Genomic DNA, 15,479 nt, shown 5'->3' on the forward strand with positions numbered 1-15,479 from the left:
ATTCATGGTTGTGCGTACGCAACGGGTGAAACAGAGCTTGTTGGGTAACAGAAGGCCCTTACATTCTACTTAGCAACGAGGGGTCCAGGGAAAATCCCTGATAGAGCCTGGATGACAATTTAAAACCTGAAGGCATGGTAAACAAACACAGACACGCAGCAGATCCGCTGTCAGCGTTAGATTCTTGCCATTTAAAAGAGGGACCTTTGTTTCACTGGCTCGCACTTCCTGGTTGTACAATCATCTTTTTGTGTTATACAGTACTTCAAAAAGCCAATTAAAAAGGACTTTCACTTGAATTTATTCAGCTCTTGCCTGAATAATAAAATACATTATTCTACTGTGCAACGACTGATTTACCCTCTGAGTCTACTTAAAGACTGAGTTGAAAGAAAGCCTTGAAACTATGTTCCATTCATTTGAATGGAAATACTGTGAACAGAATCTTATTAACAATACATTTGCACTGTATGTGTCGTTCTCCCATTGAGTTAACTCCTCGCTTTCAGTCCCGTTCTGTCTGCAGTTTTCAATGAGGCACATGTCTGTTTTGGATTATGGCACTCTTTCATCCTCTCATTGACTGCTGCATTTGATCTTTATTACTGGGCCTTGGCTTTACAGTATGTTGACAGATTTTACGATTACATGTACTGCAGGGTTGTGCTCATGCACTTTTTAAAAAAAGGAAACAGGCTACAGTATTCCAGTCCTTGAGGGGGTCCAAGGTAATCAGATTAAGGGATTTCACTTTTGATTCTGAGACGATAGCTGGAGAAACATCTGTTTTAAGATGTCTACAAATGTGGTGGTAATGTGCTTAGATTCGATAGCCATAACGATCAAGCAAATTATCACCGTGATAAGGTGAGATTGCCTGTGCTTTTCCAATAAGTACACAATAAATTGTGCACATTTGTATTGAAAAGTCACAGGAGCCAAAGTCAATGCTCAAATAACAGAATCTGCATGTTGCTGAAGTGTTTAGCAGCCAAGAAATGTAGCCAAATAGTAATATATATTGTCAAAGGAGTACATTTTTGTTGGTTTGTTTGGGTTTTTGAACACTGAGCCATCTGAAGCATCTCTGCTTGGCCGGATTTCCAATTCTACTATGTTCCATTTGATGTCTCAACCATTTTGGATTGAAATGTATTTTGTATTTTGAAGGGGGATCGCACATTTTTTGCGTTTGGAGATGTTTTTTTGATCTTGGACTAGACTCTGATTGGATTTTAGACTAACTTACTTATTTTGGACTCTAATTTAAAGAAATTGCATGTTTTACTTGTCTGATACTCTGATTGGTGACAATATGCTTATTTTGCTCTTCATAGCACTTTGTCTGGTTTGTCTTTGTTGCTCTAATATTGACACAGTATTTCCTTGAACTTTAAACTTGTAACTCAGTTTGAGATCCAATCTGATTGTTACAAGAGGTGAGACTTGGGTCAATTGGTCATCTGTACCGGGGTTTGAATTCCCATATGGATTGAAAACCGTCAACTCTGAAGTAAAAGATGAACACATCAATCCGAGCTAAAAATGTTTTGCATAAACACAATAACAAGCTGATTTTTTTTTTATATATAAAAAGCATCCTGCAAGCTTCAAGCTTAGCATAATCAAGTTAACTGGCTGGCAGGCAGGAAAGACAGCGTGGGAAGCTAATCTGCTTTGATACCGTTAGTCTCTGTCTGTTAGGCGACTGGAACACTGAATGGGTGCGTGCATTGGCTGTCAGTCCATGCTGTCTGTGCCAACCTTCCCCTGTCTGTAATTCAATTAAGATGGTTGAGTCATGTCCTCTTTGATTCTGCTACACAGCAACGTCCTGATCACGACCTCATTGTGCAAATGGTCATTGGTCACACATGACTGCCACGATTGAACAGACCGTTATTGTTCAAAATGAAATGTTTTAGATGCTTATTTTGTCATTCAGACATTTTGAAGATATATTTTAGTCACTGACAAGCTAATTTTTTCAAATTCATTTTAAAATCTGTTACATACCATTTACGTATTGGAGACATCTATTCAGTCACGTAAGAATACAATTTGAACGTTATTAACCTGCAGTATATGCAATATTTGATCTGCATTTTGCCTTGTATCATCCATAGTTGGAGTATCATTTTACAAAACATTAAGACTGCTTGATGATTAAATTAAGACACTAGATGGCGCAACGTACCCATATGTAAAATACATCTCATAAGAAGACACATGATATATTCTTACGTTTCCAAATTGCAATCCTGTTTCGCATTTTCATCATTAGGAGTAACAACAAACATAAAACCATTTTGAGATGCATTGCGAACATCTCTGTTTAAAATGTGTGACAATGAGAAATGCTATTGGTAATCTTTCTATTCAGAGTTTAAACTAGATACCTTTCTAATAAAACTGGCCTAACCATGGGATTTAGGTAGATACATGCATTGCAGATTGAAACCTTATAGGCTGCATTTGTTATCGAGTTACCCGAACGTGATAAAGTAAGAACAACGTAAGAAAATGTAGGCCTACATTTAGGCTACTTCGATGAATGACCACATTTTGAAGTAATTCTATTAAAAGGAAATACGTTTTTTGAAGACAATACTTCTACAACACATTTTAAGTAGACCTGTATTGCAGTTATCATAAAGTAAACGGTGCGCTCATGACCTGTCACCTGTCTCACATGCCATAATGACTGATATTCGCTTTGATTGACGTTCTCCTCCACAAGCCACGACAAGGGCTCCGGTTTACAATAGAAAGGAATGGCAAGTAGGGCGAGCAGAAGCACTGTTATCCAATGGGATTACAGGTGGGAGGGAGTTTGCCTAACTCGAGTTTTGTTCTAAATTACTAGGGACCTAAGCGTATGACTGAAGCTCCTGCACCGTTATTCCATGGGACATTGCATTGGTAGCCTACAGCTGAGATATTTGTGCCTGGCTTTCCGTATTCTATAAATACAATTATTGAATTACTTTTAACTTTTGGATACACTTTTGACAACTGAGAGGAGATATTCACATGTATGTTTCACTTTTGTATTTCCTATGCGCCAGGGAACTTTATTGCGCAAATGAACCATCATGAGTTGCCGCTCATAGATGCGTTTTGCTACAGGGGAACAGTGGTGAAACTTCATTGACAAGCAAGGGACAGAGCCCTACAGATTCAATTACTACGTCAAGATATTCTAACACGGGACAAAATAAGAGTTACTTCAGAGTACTCAAACTGTGGAAATATCCTTAATCATCGCTGGAATTATGAATAATTAGTGCATTTTTGGAATACAATGCTTTAGTGTTGGCCAAACTCGAATAAAGTTGATGCATCTTCGTCATGGACTTTTTCTAATAAAGGTGGACTGGGATTTTGACCATGGCGCTTACAGGTAGGGGCTTAGGCCGGTTCCATTTGATTTTATTAATGCTATGGACTTTGTCGCAATATTCTTCATCCAGTCAAATCCGTCAAGAGTTTCGGGTATTGGAGGAGCAACCGATTGGTACCTACGTGGGGACGATAGAGACGAAGCCCAGCTTCGCCTATCGCTTCAGTGAAAACCACAAACTTTTTGCAATTAACGGGACCACTGGAGTCATTTACACCTCCTCTGTGATTGACAGGGAAATTTTGCAAAGTAATGTCATCAATGTGGTGGTCCTCTCCAGCCAACCTACTTATCCTACCGAAGTTAGGATTGTTGTACTGGATATAAATGATAATTCGCCAGTGTTTCCCGACGCATCAATTGTAGTTTCGTTCAAAGAGGACGCCAGCAGTGGCAGACAAGTGATTCTGGACACCGCCACAGATTCAGACATTGGGAGTAATGGAGTGGATCACACCACCTACAGAATAGTGAATGGCAACGAGCAAAGGAAATTCCGTTTGGATATTACAGTCAATCCTAGTGGAGAGGGGGCATTCTGTCACCTCGTTTCAACTGGAGGCTTGGACAGGGAAATAACTCCTTTCTTCCAACTCTTGATTGAAGTAGAGGACAAAGGAGACCCTAAGAAGTTTGGGTACATGCAAGTAAATGTAACTATCCAAGATATCAATGACAACCCCCCTATGTTTGATCATGACCAATATCAAACAAGTGTTTTTGAAGATGCAGCAGTTGGTTCTAGTGTTCTGCAAATAACAGCATCAGACCGAGATGAGGGCGCGAATGCAGACATCAGGTACTTTTTAGACGAGGGAACACCTTTTCAAATCGATCCCAAAGCAGGGACCATCATTATAAAAGAAAGTTTGGATTATGAGCGTAAGAAAGAATACTCTTTGACGATTCATGCTATGGACAACGGGGTACCGTCTCTGTCAGGTAGGTCAGAGGCCACGATCAAACTACTGGATGTCAATGATAATGACCCAGTTGTGAAGTTTCGATATTTCCCCACCACATCTAAGTTTGCCTCTGTTGATGAAAATGCTCAGATTGGTACAGTGGTAGCCTTATTGACAGTCTCCGATTCAGACTCACCCACAGCTAATGGTAATATATCTGTCTCAATATTGGGGGGTAATGAGCAGAGACACTTTGAAGTGCACACTTCCCCAGTTCCAAACCTAAGCTTGATCAAAGTGGCTAGTGTTCTAGACAGGGAGCGTATTTCCTCCTACAACCTGACTGTGTCGGTATCAGACAATGGCGAACCCATGGCCAGGTCCTCTTTTGCCAGCCTGGTTATTTTTGTGAACGATATCAATGACCACCCGCCCATATTCCAGGAAGCCCTGTACAGAGTAGATATCAGTGAAGACATTCCAAAAGGCAGCTACATTAAAGGGGTCTCTGCAACAGATGGCGACTCCGGGCAGAATGCCAACCTTCGCTACTCCCTGGTGTCTGGAAACGGTTTGGGCTGGTTTGCCATCAGCGAAAACAGTGGTCTGGTTACCAGCGCCGCTTTGTTGGATCGGGAAGTAGCATCTGAAATAGTGCTCAACATCAGTGCAAAAGACCAGGGGCTGCAACCCAAAATCTCCTACACCAAGTTGATAGTCAACATAACTGACATGAATGACCAAGTGCCCACATTTACACAGAGCACGTATCATGTGTCCCTGGTGGAGCACTCTCCGGCCGGTACTGAGCTCCTATTGTTGTCAGCCTCTGATGATGACCTTGGAGCCAATGGAACAATCCGGTTCTCTTTTGACCCGGAGAACCCGTCTAATGTACACGAGTTGTTCCGCCTGGATGTTGTATCGGGCAGGTTAAGCACAGCCACAGAACTGGACAGGGAGGACCAGGGGAGTTATTTACTGTACATCCAGGCTACAGACTCCGGTTGTCCCCCTCTCCACTCCATTGGTAAAGTAAACGTCTCCCTGAGCGATATCAATGACAATAGGCCAGTTTTCTACCCAGTCCAGTACTTTGCCAATGTGAAAGAGAACGAACCTTCTGGCTCGTTCGTAACCACTGTATTAGCCACGGACCCTGACCTGGGGAGAAACGGCACTGTAAAGTATATCATAACTGCCGGAGACGCATCTAAATTCCACATTAATAGCAACTCGGGTCAAATCACCACCCAGGTGCCGCTGGATAGAGAGGAGAAGACCGCCTACCAGCTGCAGGTGACAGCAGCAGATGGTGGTGGACTCCGTTCACCCACCCAGGCCATCGTCACTATTAATGTCATAGACACACAGGACAATCCCCCTACCTTTAGTCAGAACGCCTACAGTTTTGTCATGTTTGAAAATGTAGGCATTGGCACAGTTATTGGCACTGTAGCTGCCACCACTGTTGATCTGAATTCAAACATAACATATTTAATCACCTCAGGGGACCAGAGGGGGGTTTTTACTGTCAGTAGTGCAACAGGTCAAATCAAAGCATCCAGTCAGATAGACAGAGAGGAGCAGTCTTTTTATCAACTCAAAGTCGTAGCCAGAGGTGGGGAGGTAACAGGCGAGGCCCTCGTCAATGTCACAGTGAAGGATTTAAACGATAACGCGCCCCATTTTATCCACGCCGTCGAGCATGTCAGTGCAGTGGAGAACTGGAGCACAGGGCACCTGATATTCCAGGCCAAAGCCTCAGACCCTGACGAGGGCACCAATGGCATGGTGGTCTATAGCCTCAAGCAGAACCCCAAAGGCCTGTTCCACATCCATGAGAAACATGGGCTTATCACACTGACCGGTCCACTGGAGCTCACCACCAGCTCCTACCAGGTGGAGGTCCTGGCCTCTGATATGGGGGTCCCCCTGCTCATATCCAGTCTAATGCTAACAGTCAGCGTGTACGACGTCAACGACAACGTTCCCGTGTTTGATCAGCTCTCGTACGAGGTCATTATTTTAGAGTCTGAACCTGTCAACAGTCGCTTTTTCAAGGTGGAGGCCACTGACAAAGACTCAGGCCCGAATGGGGAAGTGATGTATGACATAGTTGGCGGGAACACAGGCGACGTATTTGGGATCTTTCCGGACGGGCAGTTGTATATTAAAGCTGAGCTAGACAGAGAGGTCCAGGACAGATATGACTTAGTGCTTATGGCCACAGACAGGGCCGTGGAGCCGCTAAGTGCCAGTGTCAACGCCAGTGTAATTCTAGACGACGTGAATGACAATCGTCCCCTCTTTAACAGCACTAATTATCTGTTCCACTTTGAGGAAGAGCAGAAGAGAGGGTCACTGGTAGGGCGAGTGTTTGCAGTGGATAAGGACTTTGGCCCCAATAGTGAGGTCAGGTACACATTTGAGACTCCACAGCCCAACTTTGAGCTGAACACCATCACAGGGGAGTTGACCAGTACTCTGCAGTTGGATCGCGAGTCTCTCATGAGACAGAGAGGCGCCACAGTGTTCAGCTTTACGGTCATTTCCTCAGACCAGGGGCTCCCCAAGCCCCTGAGAGACCAGGCCAAAGTGCAGGTTTACATCCAAGACATCAATGACAACCCGCCCAAGTTTACCAAAGACATTTACCAGGCCTCCATCTCCGAGTCGGCCCAGAACATAACGCAGCTACTGAGGGTGTCTGCCGTCGATGTGGATGAGAGCAAAAACGGACTGGTCCTCTACCACATAAAGGAGGGCAACGAGGAGAGCCAGTTCACCATCGACCGCAGCTCTGGACAGGTCACACTAGTGGGAAAGCTGGACTATGAGGCGACATCCTCCTACTCGTTAAAAATTATTGCTGTGGACTCTGGAACCGTGGCCCTCTCCTCCTCCTGTATGCTCAGCATTAGCATACAGGATGAGAATGATAACTTCCCCTCTTTCCCCAAATCTGCCATATCTGTGGATGTTCTGGAGAATATGAGGATTGGAGAGCTGGTGGCCTCTGTGACAGCCACGGACTCTGACTCGGGTCAAAACGCTGACATAACATACAGCATCACTGCCACAAACAACCACGGGACATTTAGCATTAGCCCCAACACAGGGAGCATCTTCCTTGTGAAAAAGCTGGATTTTGAAACTCAGTCTTTTTACAAACTGAATATCACTGCAAGAGACAATGGGAGACCACCAAGATCCTCAACGATTCCTGTGGTCATCCATGTCAGAGATTTCAATGACAATCCTCCTATATTTACCCCTGGTGACATTTTTAAATCCATTCCTGAAAATATGCCCCTCTCTGCATCAGTAATGACAATCACTGCTCATGACACAGATGCAGACATCAATGGACAGCTGGAATACTCCATAGTTCAACAGACACCCAGGGGTGGTCACTTTAGCATTGACCCCAGCAGTGGACTCATATGCACAAACAAGGAGATTGACAGAGAGTTCTCAAATCTCTTTGAATTGACAGTTAAAGCTATTGACCAGGCAGTTCCTGTGGAATTCCGGCGCTTTGCCTTGAAGAATGTCACAATATGGGTGACAGATTTGAACGACAATGTCCCCACTTTCGTTTCCCAGAATGCTCTGGTCGCAGAGTCCACCATCGTCATCGGCTCCATCCTCACAACGGTGGTGGCGTTCGATCCCGATGAGGGCTCTAATGGTGAGGTGGAGTATGAGCTAGTGAAGGGAGACTCGGACACGTTCATCATGGACCGCTATAGCGGGGATATCCGGTTGGCTTCCCAGCTGGTGCCGTCTCGCCTTATCTACAGCCTGACCGTGTCGGCCACCGACCACGGCTCGGAAAGGAAGACCTCCAGGACCGAGCTTACCATAATCCTCCAGGGCGCCGATGGGCCCGTCTTCTCCCAGCCCAAGTACATCACCATCCTGAAGGAGGGCCAGCCTCCGGGTACCAATGTCATCTCCCTGGATGCCTCCAGCCCCAGAGGCTCAGCCACCAAGGTGGAGTTTTTCATAGTGTCGGTCCGCAGCGGCGGCAAGGCCGTGGGACGCCTTTTCACCATAGGCCGCCATACTGGAGTGATCCAGACCGCGGCCGAGCTGGACCGGGAACAGGGCTCTGACCTCTACCTGGTGGATGTGTACGCCATCGAGACAGACGCCAGTCAGCCCAGGACACAGAGAGCTGAGGTTAGTAGCCTGTTTATTTCTCTTCACTTAATAGAGTTCAATGGCTCCTTCGTATTGTGGTCGATTGCTTCCAGACAGCATAAATTGAACCCGTACAGATGTTGAAGTCGTTTAGTGGGATTAAATGAAATGAGATCAAGTTTTCGACTGGAAAACCCAGGAGTGAAAGGAAAGTGTCCAAGTCACACATAAAACAGGTCTACCTAGTGCATTCGTACGCACATTAATTACATTCCTTTTTTAAAAACTATATTGCTAAAAGTTCTGTGTTACATTACATCTAAATTGCCTTGGACATAAGTAGGCCTTGTTTTTTTGGCAAGATAATTGTATTGTTCCAGTTCCAAAAAAGGGCTGGCCATAACAATCCTTCTAGCGTTTTGTCTGTGTTTTCTGGGAAAGGGCCTGCGTATCCTGTGTTGTTGCTGAGCTCGTGCTGTTATGAACTTTGATATTCTTATCAGTGAATACGAACGACACAAATCAAAATCGAACCCTTTTTTGATTTTGATTTTTTTTTACGCATTGCTGCCGTTAATCATGCTGGGTTGCTTCTTATGATAGACTTCCATGATAAATAGTTCTTGGTTTCTATAGGTAGTAATAGAACACATAATGAAAATATCTGGATGACCTAGTGCATGTAGACTATACTATACCAGGGTCAGTATTACATTGGGGTTTGGAGCCTGAGGCTGTTTTGGTTTAAGGGTGGTCCTGTTGTACTCTCCTCTACCACTGGGCTGGGCTCTGCAGGCAATAAGTGACCATCAAATTGGGTGACCTCTTAAGACTCTGTGAAAAGATTTTTGGGAAGAGGAGAAAGGGGGGAAAAAATCTGGAAGACTGAAACCTAAGCTCTCTATTTCGTATGCATTATGTGACGCCGCACCTCTCGGGCTTCGTTTTAACTTTCCGTTTTGGGATCGAGTTAAATTCTCTGAAGTTGAGCGTTGAAACTCAAAACCCAGTTTTTGGGTGGCTAAGCTCTAGCCACCCCTCAAATGAAAAACAAATGGGATTCTATAGACTGTATATGTGTTTTGGACATTTCAACTGGAACCAAGAATTCATGTTATTACAGGCTTGATGACACACGTTTATAAATTGAAGTTTTCTGAGTGCAACCAAAAAGGGCCAAAAAGGCTCCCACTGCTGCTGGAAAATGTTATTTTTTTTATTGTTGCTGTGGAAGTTGCTTGCGAAGGTTCTATCCTGAAACGCTCAATCTGTACGACAGCAATCGGATGCTTTGACAGTTTTTGTGGATACCATTTCAACCATTACAAATGCTGAAATTGAAATCCAATCCAATAATAGGTTATTTGGAGGCAAACTCAAATATGATTCAAATCAGCGATTATTAGCAAAAATTGCGCCGAGTCATTTCACTTAATGTTAGTATGGTCAAATGGGGATATCAAATGCTCTCTCACTTTGCCTGCAGCACCACAGATACGAATCTCTTTAATTGAGAGAAATAACGCACGTCACGTTTCTGTTCTCAAAGTCCAGTGAAGTTTTCTACTTTTTCAATCCCCTGAGCGATGACTTTAACATGACTGTCACTCTCTATTGTTCATTCTTAAGTGTAATAGCTAAAGCTACTTCGATGGTTTTAAACTGACTTTCCTTTGAATGAAATGGCCTTTTTCGATTTGCCCTGCTTTAAAGCAGTCTCGGGTACTGCTCGGCAGTGTGACGTAGGAAAGGCTAAGGTTTTGGGCTTGGACTGATACATTTCAAATCAAAACGTAACTTTTAAGGGCCCTTTCAAAAGGGTCTTCGTATTGATTGTCCCAAAAAAAAGTTGACTGTCACTTTTCTTGTGCTTTGCACTGTGTACAAAGTTTTGGAAAGACTAAAACAGAATAGAATTCTGTTGCGTATGCCTTATCAATGATTGCTATCATAAACAACCTTGACATAGCGCTGAGCTTGCTATGAAACAGAAGTTGCCGCTGAAACAGAAGTTGCCGCTGACTTGTTTTGGAATTGCCTCTTGGTACCTAATTAAGTTAGTATAAATACCATTGATTGTTGATTGGTTTCCGTCTTTTGGGATTTGGAGTTGGCTTTGATAGCGGAACATGACGTAACAACCTGCTCTAGCTCTTAACCTGTCAACCAATATTGTTCAGGGTGTCTGGCCCGCGCTCTCTCTTTCTGTCTTTCACTCACTCTCTGAATCTCCCTCCGTCTGCCTCCCTCCGTCTAACACCCCCCCCCGTCTGTCTGTCTTTTGTTTCTTTCTGTTTCTTTTCATTCTCTGGCTCTTCCTTACCCTCTGCCCTCCTCTCTCTCTCTCTCTCTCTCTCTCTCTCTCTCTCTCCACTCTCAAAACCACTCCATCTCCAGCTCAATTGTTTTATTTTGCCCCTGGTGAAAAAGAATGGAGCTTTTAGGAGAGAGCCTGAAGTGCTACATCACTTCTTTCCCCCCAAAAGCATTGTTCCTTCTGGAAATAAACACTGCCGACTCACAACAGGCCTTCCTTTGTTTTGCCTTCACAGATATAGTGTTGCTCCCCTCTGGCATTGGTTCAGTGGGCTCTGTTGTCTTATGGTCTGTGCCATCATCATTCACTGACAGATTTAGGGTTGTGTACGGGACCCCCTCCTTTCTGACAGAGAAATAGGGAAGTGGGAGTTAGAGTGGGGGGGGGGGGGGGGGAGACTTGGGAGAGGTTTCGGATCGTCTCACAAACTGAGGAGGGGAGCATCAGCATTCTGCCCGCTGGCCTGGTGTTCTTGGACTGGACATAGCAACAGGGGAATACAGATGGCTAGGCCAGATAGATGCCTCTTATTAGTGCTTATCTTACTCTGGACAGCTAAGTTGACCGTCTTCTTTCTTTTCACTCTCTCTCCCGTCTTTAGCTCCCTCACACTTTCTGCCCCCCCCCCCCCCGCAAGGTACATTTTGTCCAGAAAACTAGCCACTCCAAAGCAACATTTTAATGATTGAAAATAACCATCTACCCTCTTGTATGCGATGAGACAGTTGGGAAAACACAGTTTATTAATGTTATGCTGCTGTTTTAAGCAAGCTTATTGGGCGTTAAATGGATTGCGACAACCTAAAATGCCTTACCATGGTTGGCATCACTGCAAATACTCTGAATACTTTAGCTGTGTTCGTTTGAGCTTGCCTGGCACAATGGAACCAATGGAATAGACCAAAAAGTACAAACCCCGTCCACCTGGCTCTCTCGGCAGGCTTGATCAAACGCTCAACGTATTTGAAAGAAAACAAATGCTATTTGAACCCATAAACTCCTCTACCTTGAACCCTGAGGAAATGTGATTAGGGCATTAGTGGTCGGTGGAGTGCTTGATGTAGTGTAGAAGCACTATGAAACACAAAACCTCTACAGGCAGGTCAACAAGGTAGAGCGAGGGCTGCGCTGCCCTGATACCATACGATATGCTTGTTGGCGTGGGGGGGGATGAAGGGTTTCTGAGGCGAGCGAGACAGTAAATTCACGGGGTAAATTGGCTGGATATGTGTTTTTTAGCGGCCATCACCAGGGTTTCTCACAGCCTTCATGGAGTTGATGCATATGTTGGTCCTCCCATGGTGGTCCCGTCTGAGGTCAAAGTTCAGACAGGCCAACAGAGGATTCTCTCTAAGTGCCTGTGTCTTTTACGAGACAACCTATAAACCGTTCCTCACATGCATGCAGCGGGAAAAGCGTACACACACACACACACACAAACACACAGCTGCCCTATTATTTTGTTGTTAATGTTCACAAATGAATAGCCGGATTACAAGGCTAGAGGTCAAGTTCACACACAGTATCTTCCATGCCAGGACAGCAACACTCCAGTTTTCATGTTACCACTTTAAAGCACTTCCCCTGGAAGAATGACTCTAACTGTTACAACATCAATGCTGATACAGTGATAGCATCGCGGGGCACGTCTGTGGCTGTCTCTGTACAGAGACCTCACTTGTTTTCTGAAATGTTGAACTTTTTTGTTTCTCCATCTCGCCCGGTTTCGAAGCTAACGGCTATCACGGCTCACAATGAGTGTTTGTTTAGCAACGAGGATACCCTCAGGGCTCAGGTTGAAAAACAAGGCTGTGGGTCGTTATCCAGACCATGTGTCACTATGTAGGCAAGTTGTGTCAACTAACGTCATGATGCCCCCCCCCCGCAATATTCCCCCTCTTTTCCTATTCTTTCTTTCTTCCTCCCTCTCTCCCTCCCGTCTCTCTTTCGCTCTCTCCCCCTTCCTCAACAGTATATACAGCATAACATTTGCAAACAAATCAGCGCATCAAACATATATATATATATATATTTGTTTACATAAATTCAATAGTCAGTAAAGAAATGAACGCTCTGAGCACCACATTAGGTCGACTAATGTCGACCAAGGGTCAACCTCAGACCACAGACCGGGCATATGTTTCAAAACGCTCTTCAATAATCATTCTTCTTCTCTGTCTGCTGCCTACCTCTGCGTTTGACTCGGCCGTCTTCCGGGGAGAGCACAGCTTTTCAGTTGGAGTAATAAATGAATGTGGCGGGAGCTCCAAAGAGCTCGCATGGCCTTTATTTTTACTTCGGAGATACATTTCTCTGGTTCTGTGAATTTGGTTGTCGAGCCTCATCATTCCTCGCACACGCGGTCCTCGCACAGAGGCTGAACGAGTATCAGGACCACTGGGAATGCCCCGCTGCTTTGGACTGGAACAATTGATCAACCAACAACAGGGACCAGAGGCTTACTGACTTTGTTCTCTTGATCAGAACCTTGATGAGAAATGCTGAGTGCACAGGAGGTTGGCGGCACCTTAATTCAGGAGGACGGCTTCTTGGTAATGGCTGGAGTGGAATAGGTGGAATGGTATCGAGGACATCAAACACATGGTTTCCATTTGTTTGATGCCATTCCATTCGCTCCGTTCCAGACATTATTATGAGCCGTCCTCCCCTCCAGAAGCCTCCACTGATTTGAGTGGCCAGAAGTCCAGCAACTCCGGTTTACTGGGTGACTTTGAGTAGAATGTCTTGACAGGCCTTCTGGTGTAGGTGTTACAGGTCGTTAGCATCCAGCCGATATAGAAACTGGTTCAAGCTGATAGGCTGTCTTCGGGTGTTGTTTACTTTATTGACGTTGCATTCACGTTAGTATTGTGTAGTACTAGGATCTACAATATCTAGCAATCCTACAATATAGGTATTGTAATAGCTGTGCTGCTCAAGTCCACGGAAGTTGCCTGGTCTATGAAGGAACTGTTAATATTCATTCCAAGTAAAAAGATTCCACTACTTAGGCTAGTAAAAAGTTAGAGGAGTCAGACCAAGAGTGTGCTTGGGAGATTGGGAGGAGGGGAAAGTCGAGAGGGGAGTTGATTTTGGCACATTTTCACTGCAGTAATAATGGATCCCAGCTACGGAATGATTTGTTCTACACGTGACACACACACACACACACACACACACACACCCAAATGTATACAGCGCTCCCTAAGCCTCTATTGTTTTCTCTGGACAAAAGTACACTGCAGCAGTACCTTTAGGCACATCTTCATTTCATCTTGAAAGAAAAACGCTTTCAGGGATTTCAATTCACAGACCCTATATCATCACCCTATATCACCAGCACCAAGTGCCATTAAAGGAGTGGCAGGAAAGAGGATGTGCATTTTTTTTTTGCGCCCTCTGCAAAGTCTAAACCCCCTCCTCTTTTCTTTGAGCCTGCGGTTAGCAGAGATGACCCCAAGGCAGGAAGGCTATCTCCCGCAGGCAGACAGATAATTGAGGAGCGAAGAGAGAGAAGGAGGGAAGGGAGGTGGAGAGGAGGAGGAGGAGGGGGATTGAGGTTTGAGCTGTGGGAGAGGGCCAGAGCGAGCTTCAGCAGCGTCAGGCCTAGAGACAAGGAGGGATAGATTGGCACCAGAGAAGAAAGTTCACGTTATTGTTGTCTTCCCTCTTTTTTATGAGTTTTCCATCAAGAGGGGGAAAAAAAGTGCAGAGCATACTGTATCCTGGCTGGTCATAAGGTTTTGACGGGAAGCGTGATTTAAGTTTTACCTGTTTATTTTCAATTATGTACGGCGTAGTGTGTGCATGTGTTTCTCTAGAGTGCCTTGAAGCATCTCTCTAAACTCTGGAGGACACTTTTTATTAGGTTTCGTTATACATGCACACCAGCGTGTAACTGAATAGTTGTGCCTTGTTTGGCACTTGATAAAAGAGGAACTTCTCTTGAAAATATGTTGGCCTTTTCATATCATGTCTTATATTATGCAGTATTCAAAGTGAACTGAATCGAGCAGACAACTTTGGCTCATGAGATATTTTCAAATTCCGACAGCTATAGTCCCAAAACAAGTTCGTGGTGTCCAAGAGTTTCTAAATAGGATTTGCTTGCGTTTTAAGGATGGCTGCACGAGTTACATTCAAATAGTCTCATTTACATTTTTCTAAATCTAAACAAATGTATTACATTTGCACGGCAACAAACAAAACTTGCTTTAATAATAAAACAACACTTTTGTTTACACAATTCCAACAACTGAAGTCTCCAGTTTGAGAGAGAAAAAGAGCTCTCCTCTTTAGCTGGCCATTTCGGTGAGTGCGGCCCCCTCTGGTAGGACTGCCTAATTGAAAACATCTGGGTGAAGTACGTTTTTTTTGGGGCAGCGATGTTCTGGCCAGCCAACGTGACTCAAGCTCTCATTTTTGATTGGGTACCTGAGCAGCTCTCTCTGAGCTTTGTTGTCAGGCAAAAGTTATGCTTTTATTAAACCGGGACGATATCTCAAGGAGCAATAGGAAACGTTTTGCTGTTTGTGCTCCGTACATCGGGACACAGAAACAGTTGCTCTGGTTTCGATTACACGTGTTGACATTGTGCAAATGTTACCATTTTTTTCCTCATCTGTTTTTCCTATGCAAATCGCTGGAGTGGCCTAATTAGACCAGCTGTGCTGTATCTGATTCTTTTGCCGTAATTTAGTCTCAT

At 44.4% G+C, this 15,479-nt stretch overlaps 1 protein-coding gene across 1 annotated transcript in view; it reads left to right on the forward strand.

Annotated features, from left to right (window-relative positions):
• Nucleotides 1-2,898: 2,898 nt before the first annotated feature.
• The window catches only part of LOC115205155 (protocadherin Fat 4), a 100,728-nt gene continuing 88,147 nt past the window's right edge, over nt 2,899-15,479 (forward strand). The window contains exon 1 of the mRNA XM_029770851.1: nt 2,899-8,496. Within this exon, the coding sequence (XP_029626711.1) occupies nt 3,391-8,496 (5,106 nt within the window). The 5' untranslated portion in view covers nt 2,899-3,390. The remainder of the gene's footprint in view (nt 8,497-15,479) is intronic.

Source organism: Salmo trutta, chromosome 13 (assembly GCF_901001165.1).
Source record: "Salmo trutta chromosome 13, fSalTru1.1, whole genome shotgun sequence".
Classification (NCBI taxonomy): domain Eukaryota; kingdom Metazoa; phylum Chordata; class Actinopteri; order Salmoniformes; family Salmonidae; genus Salmo; species Salmo trutta.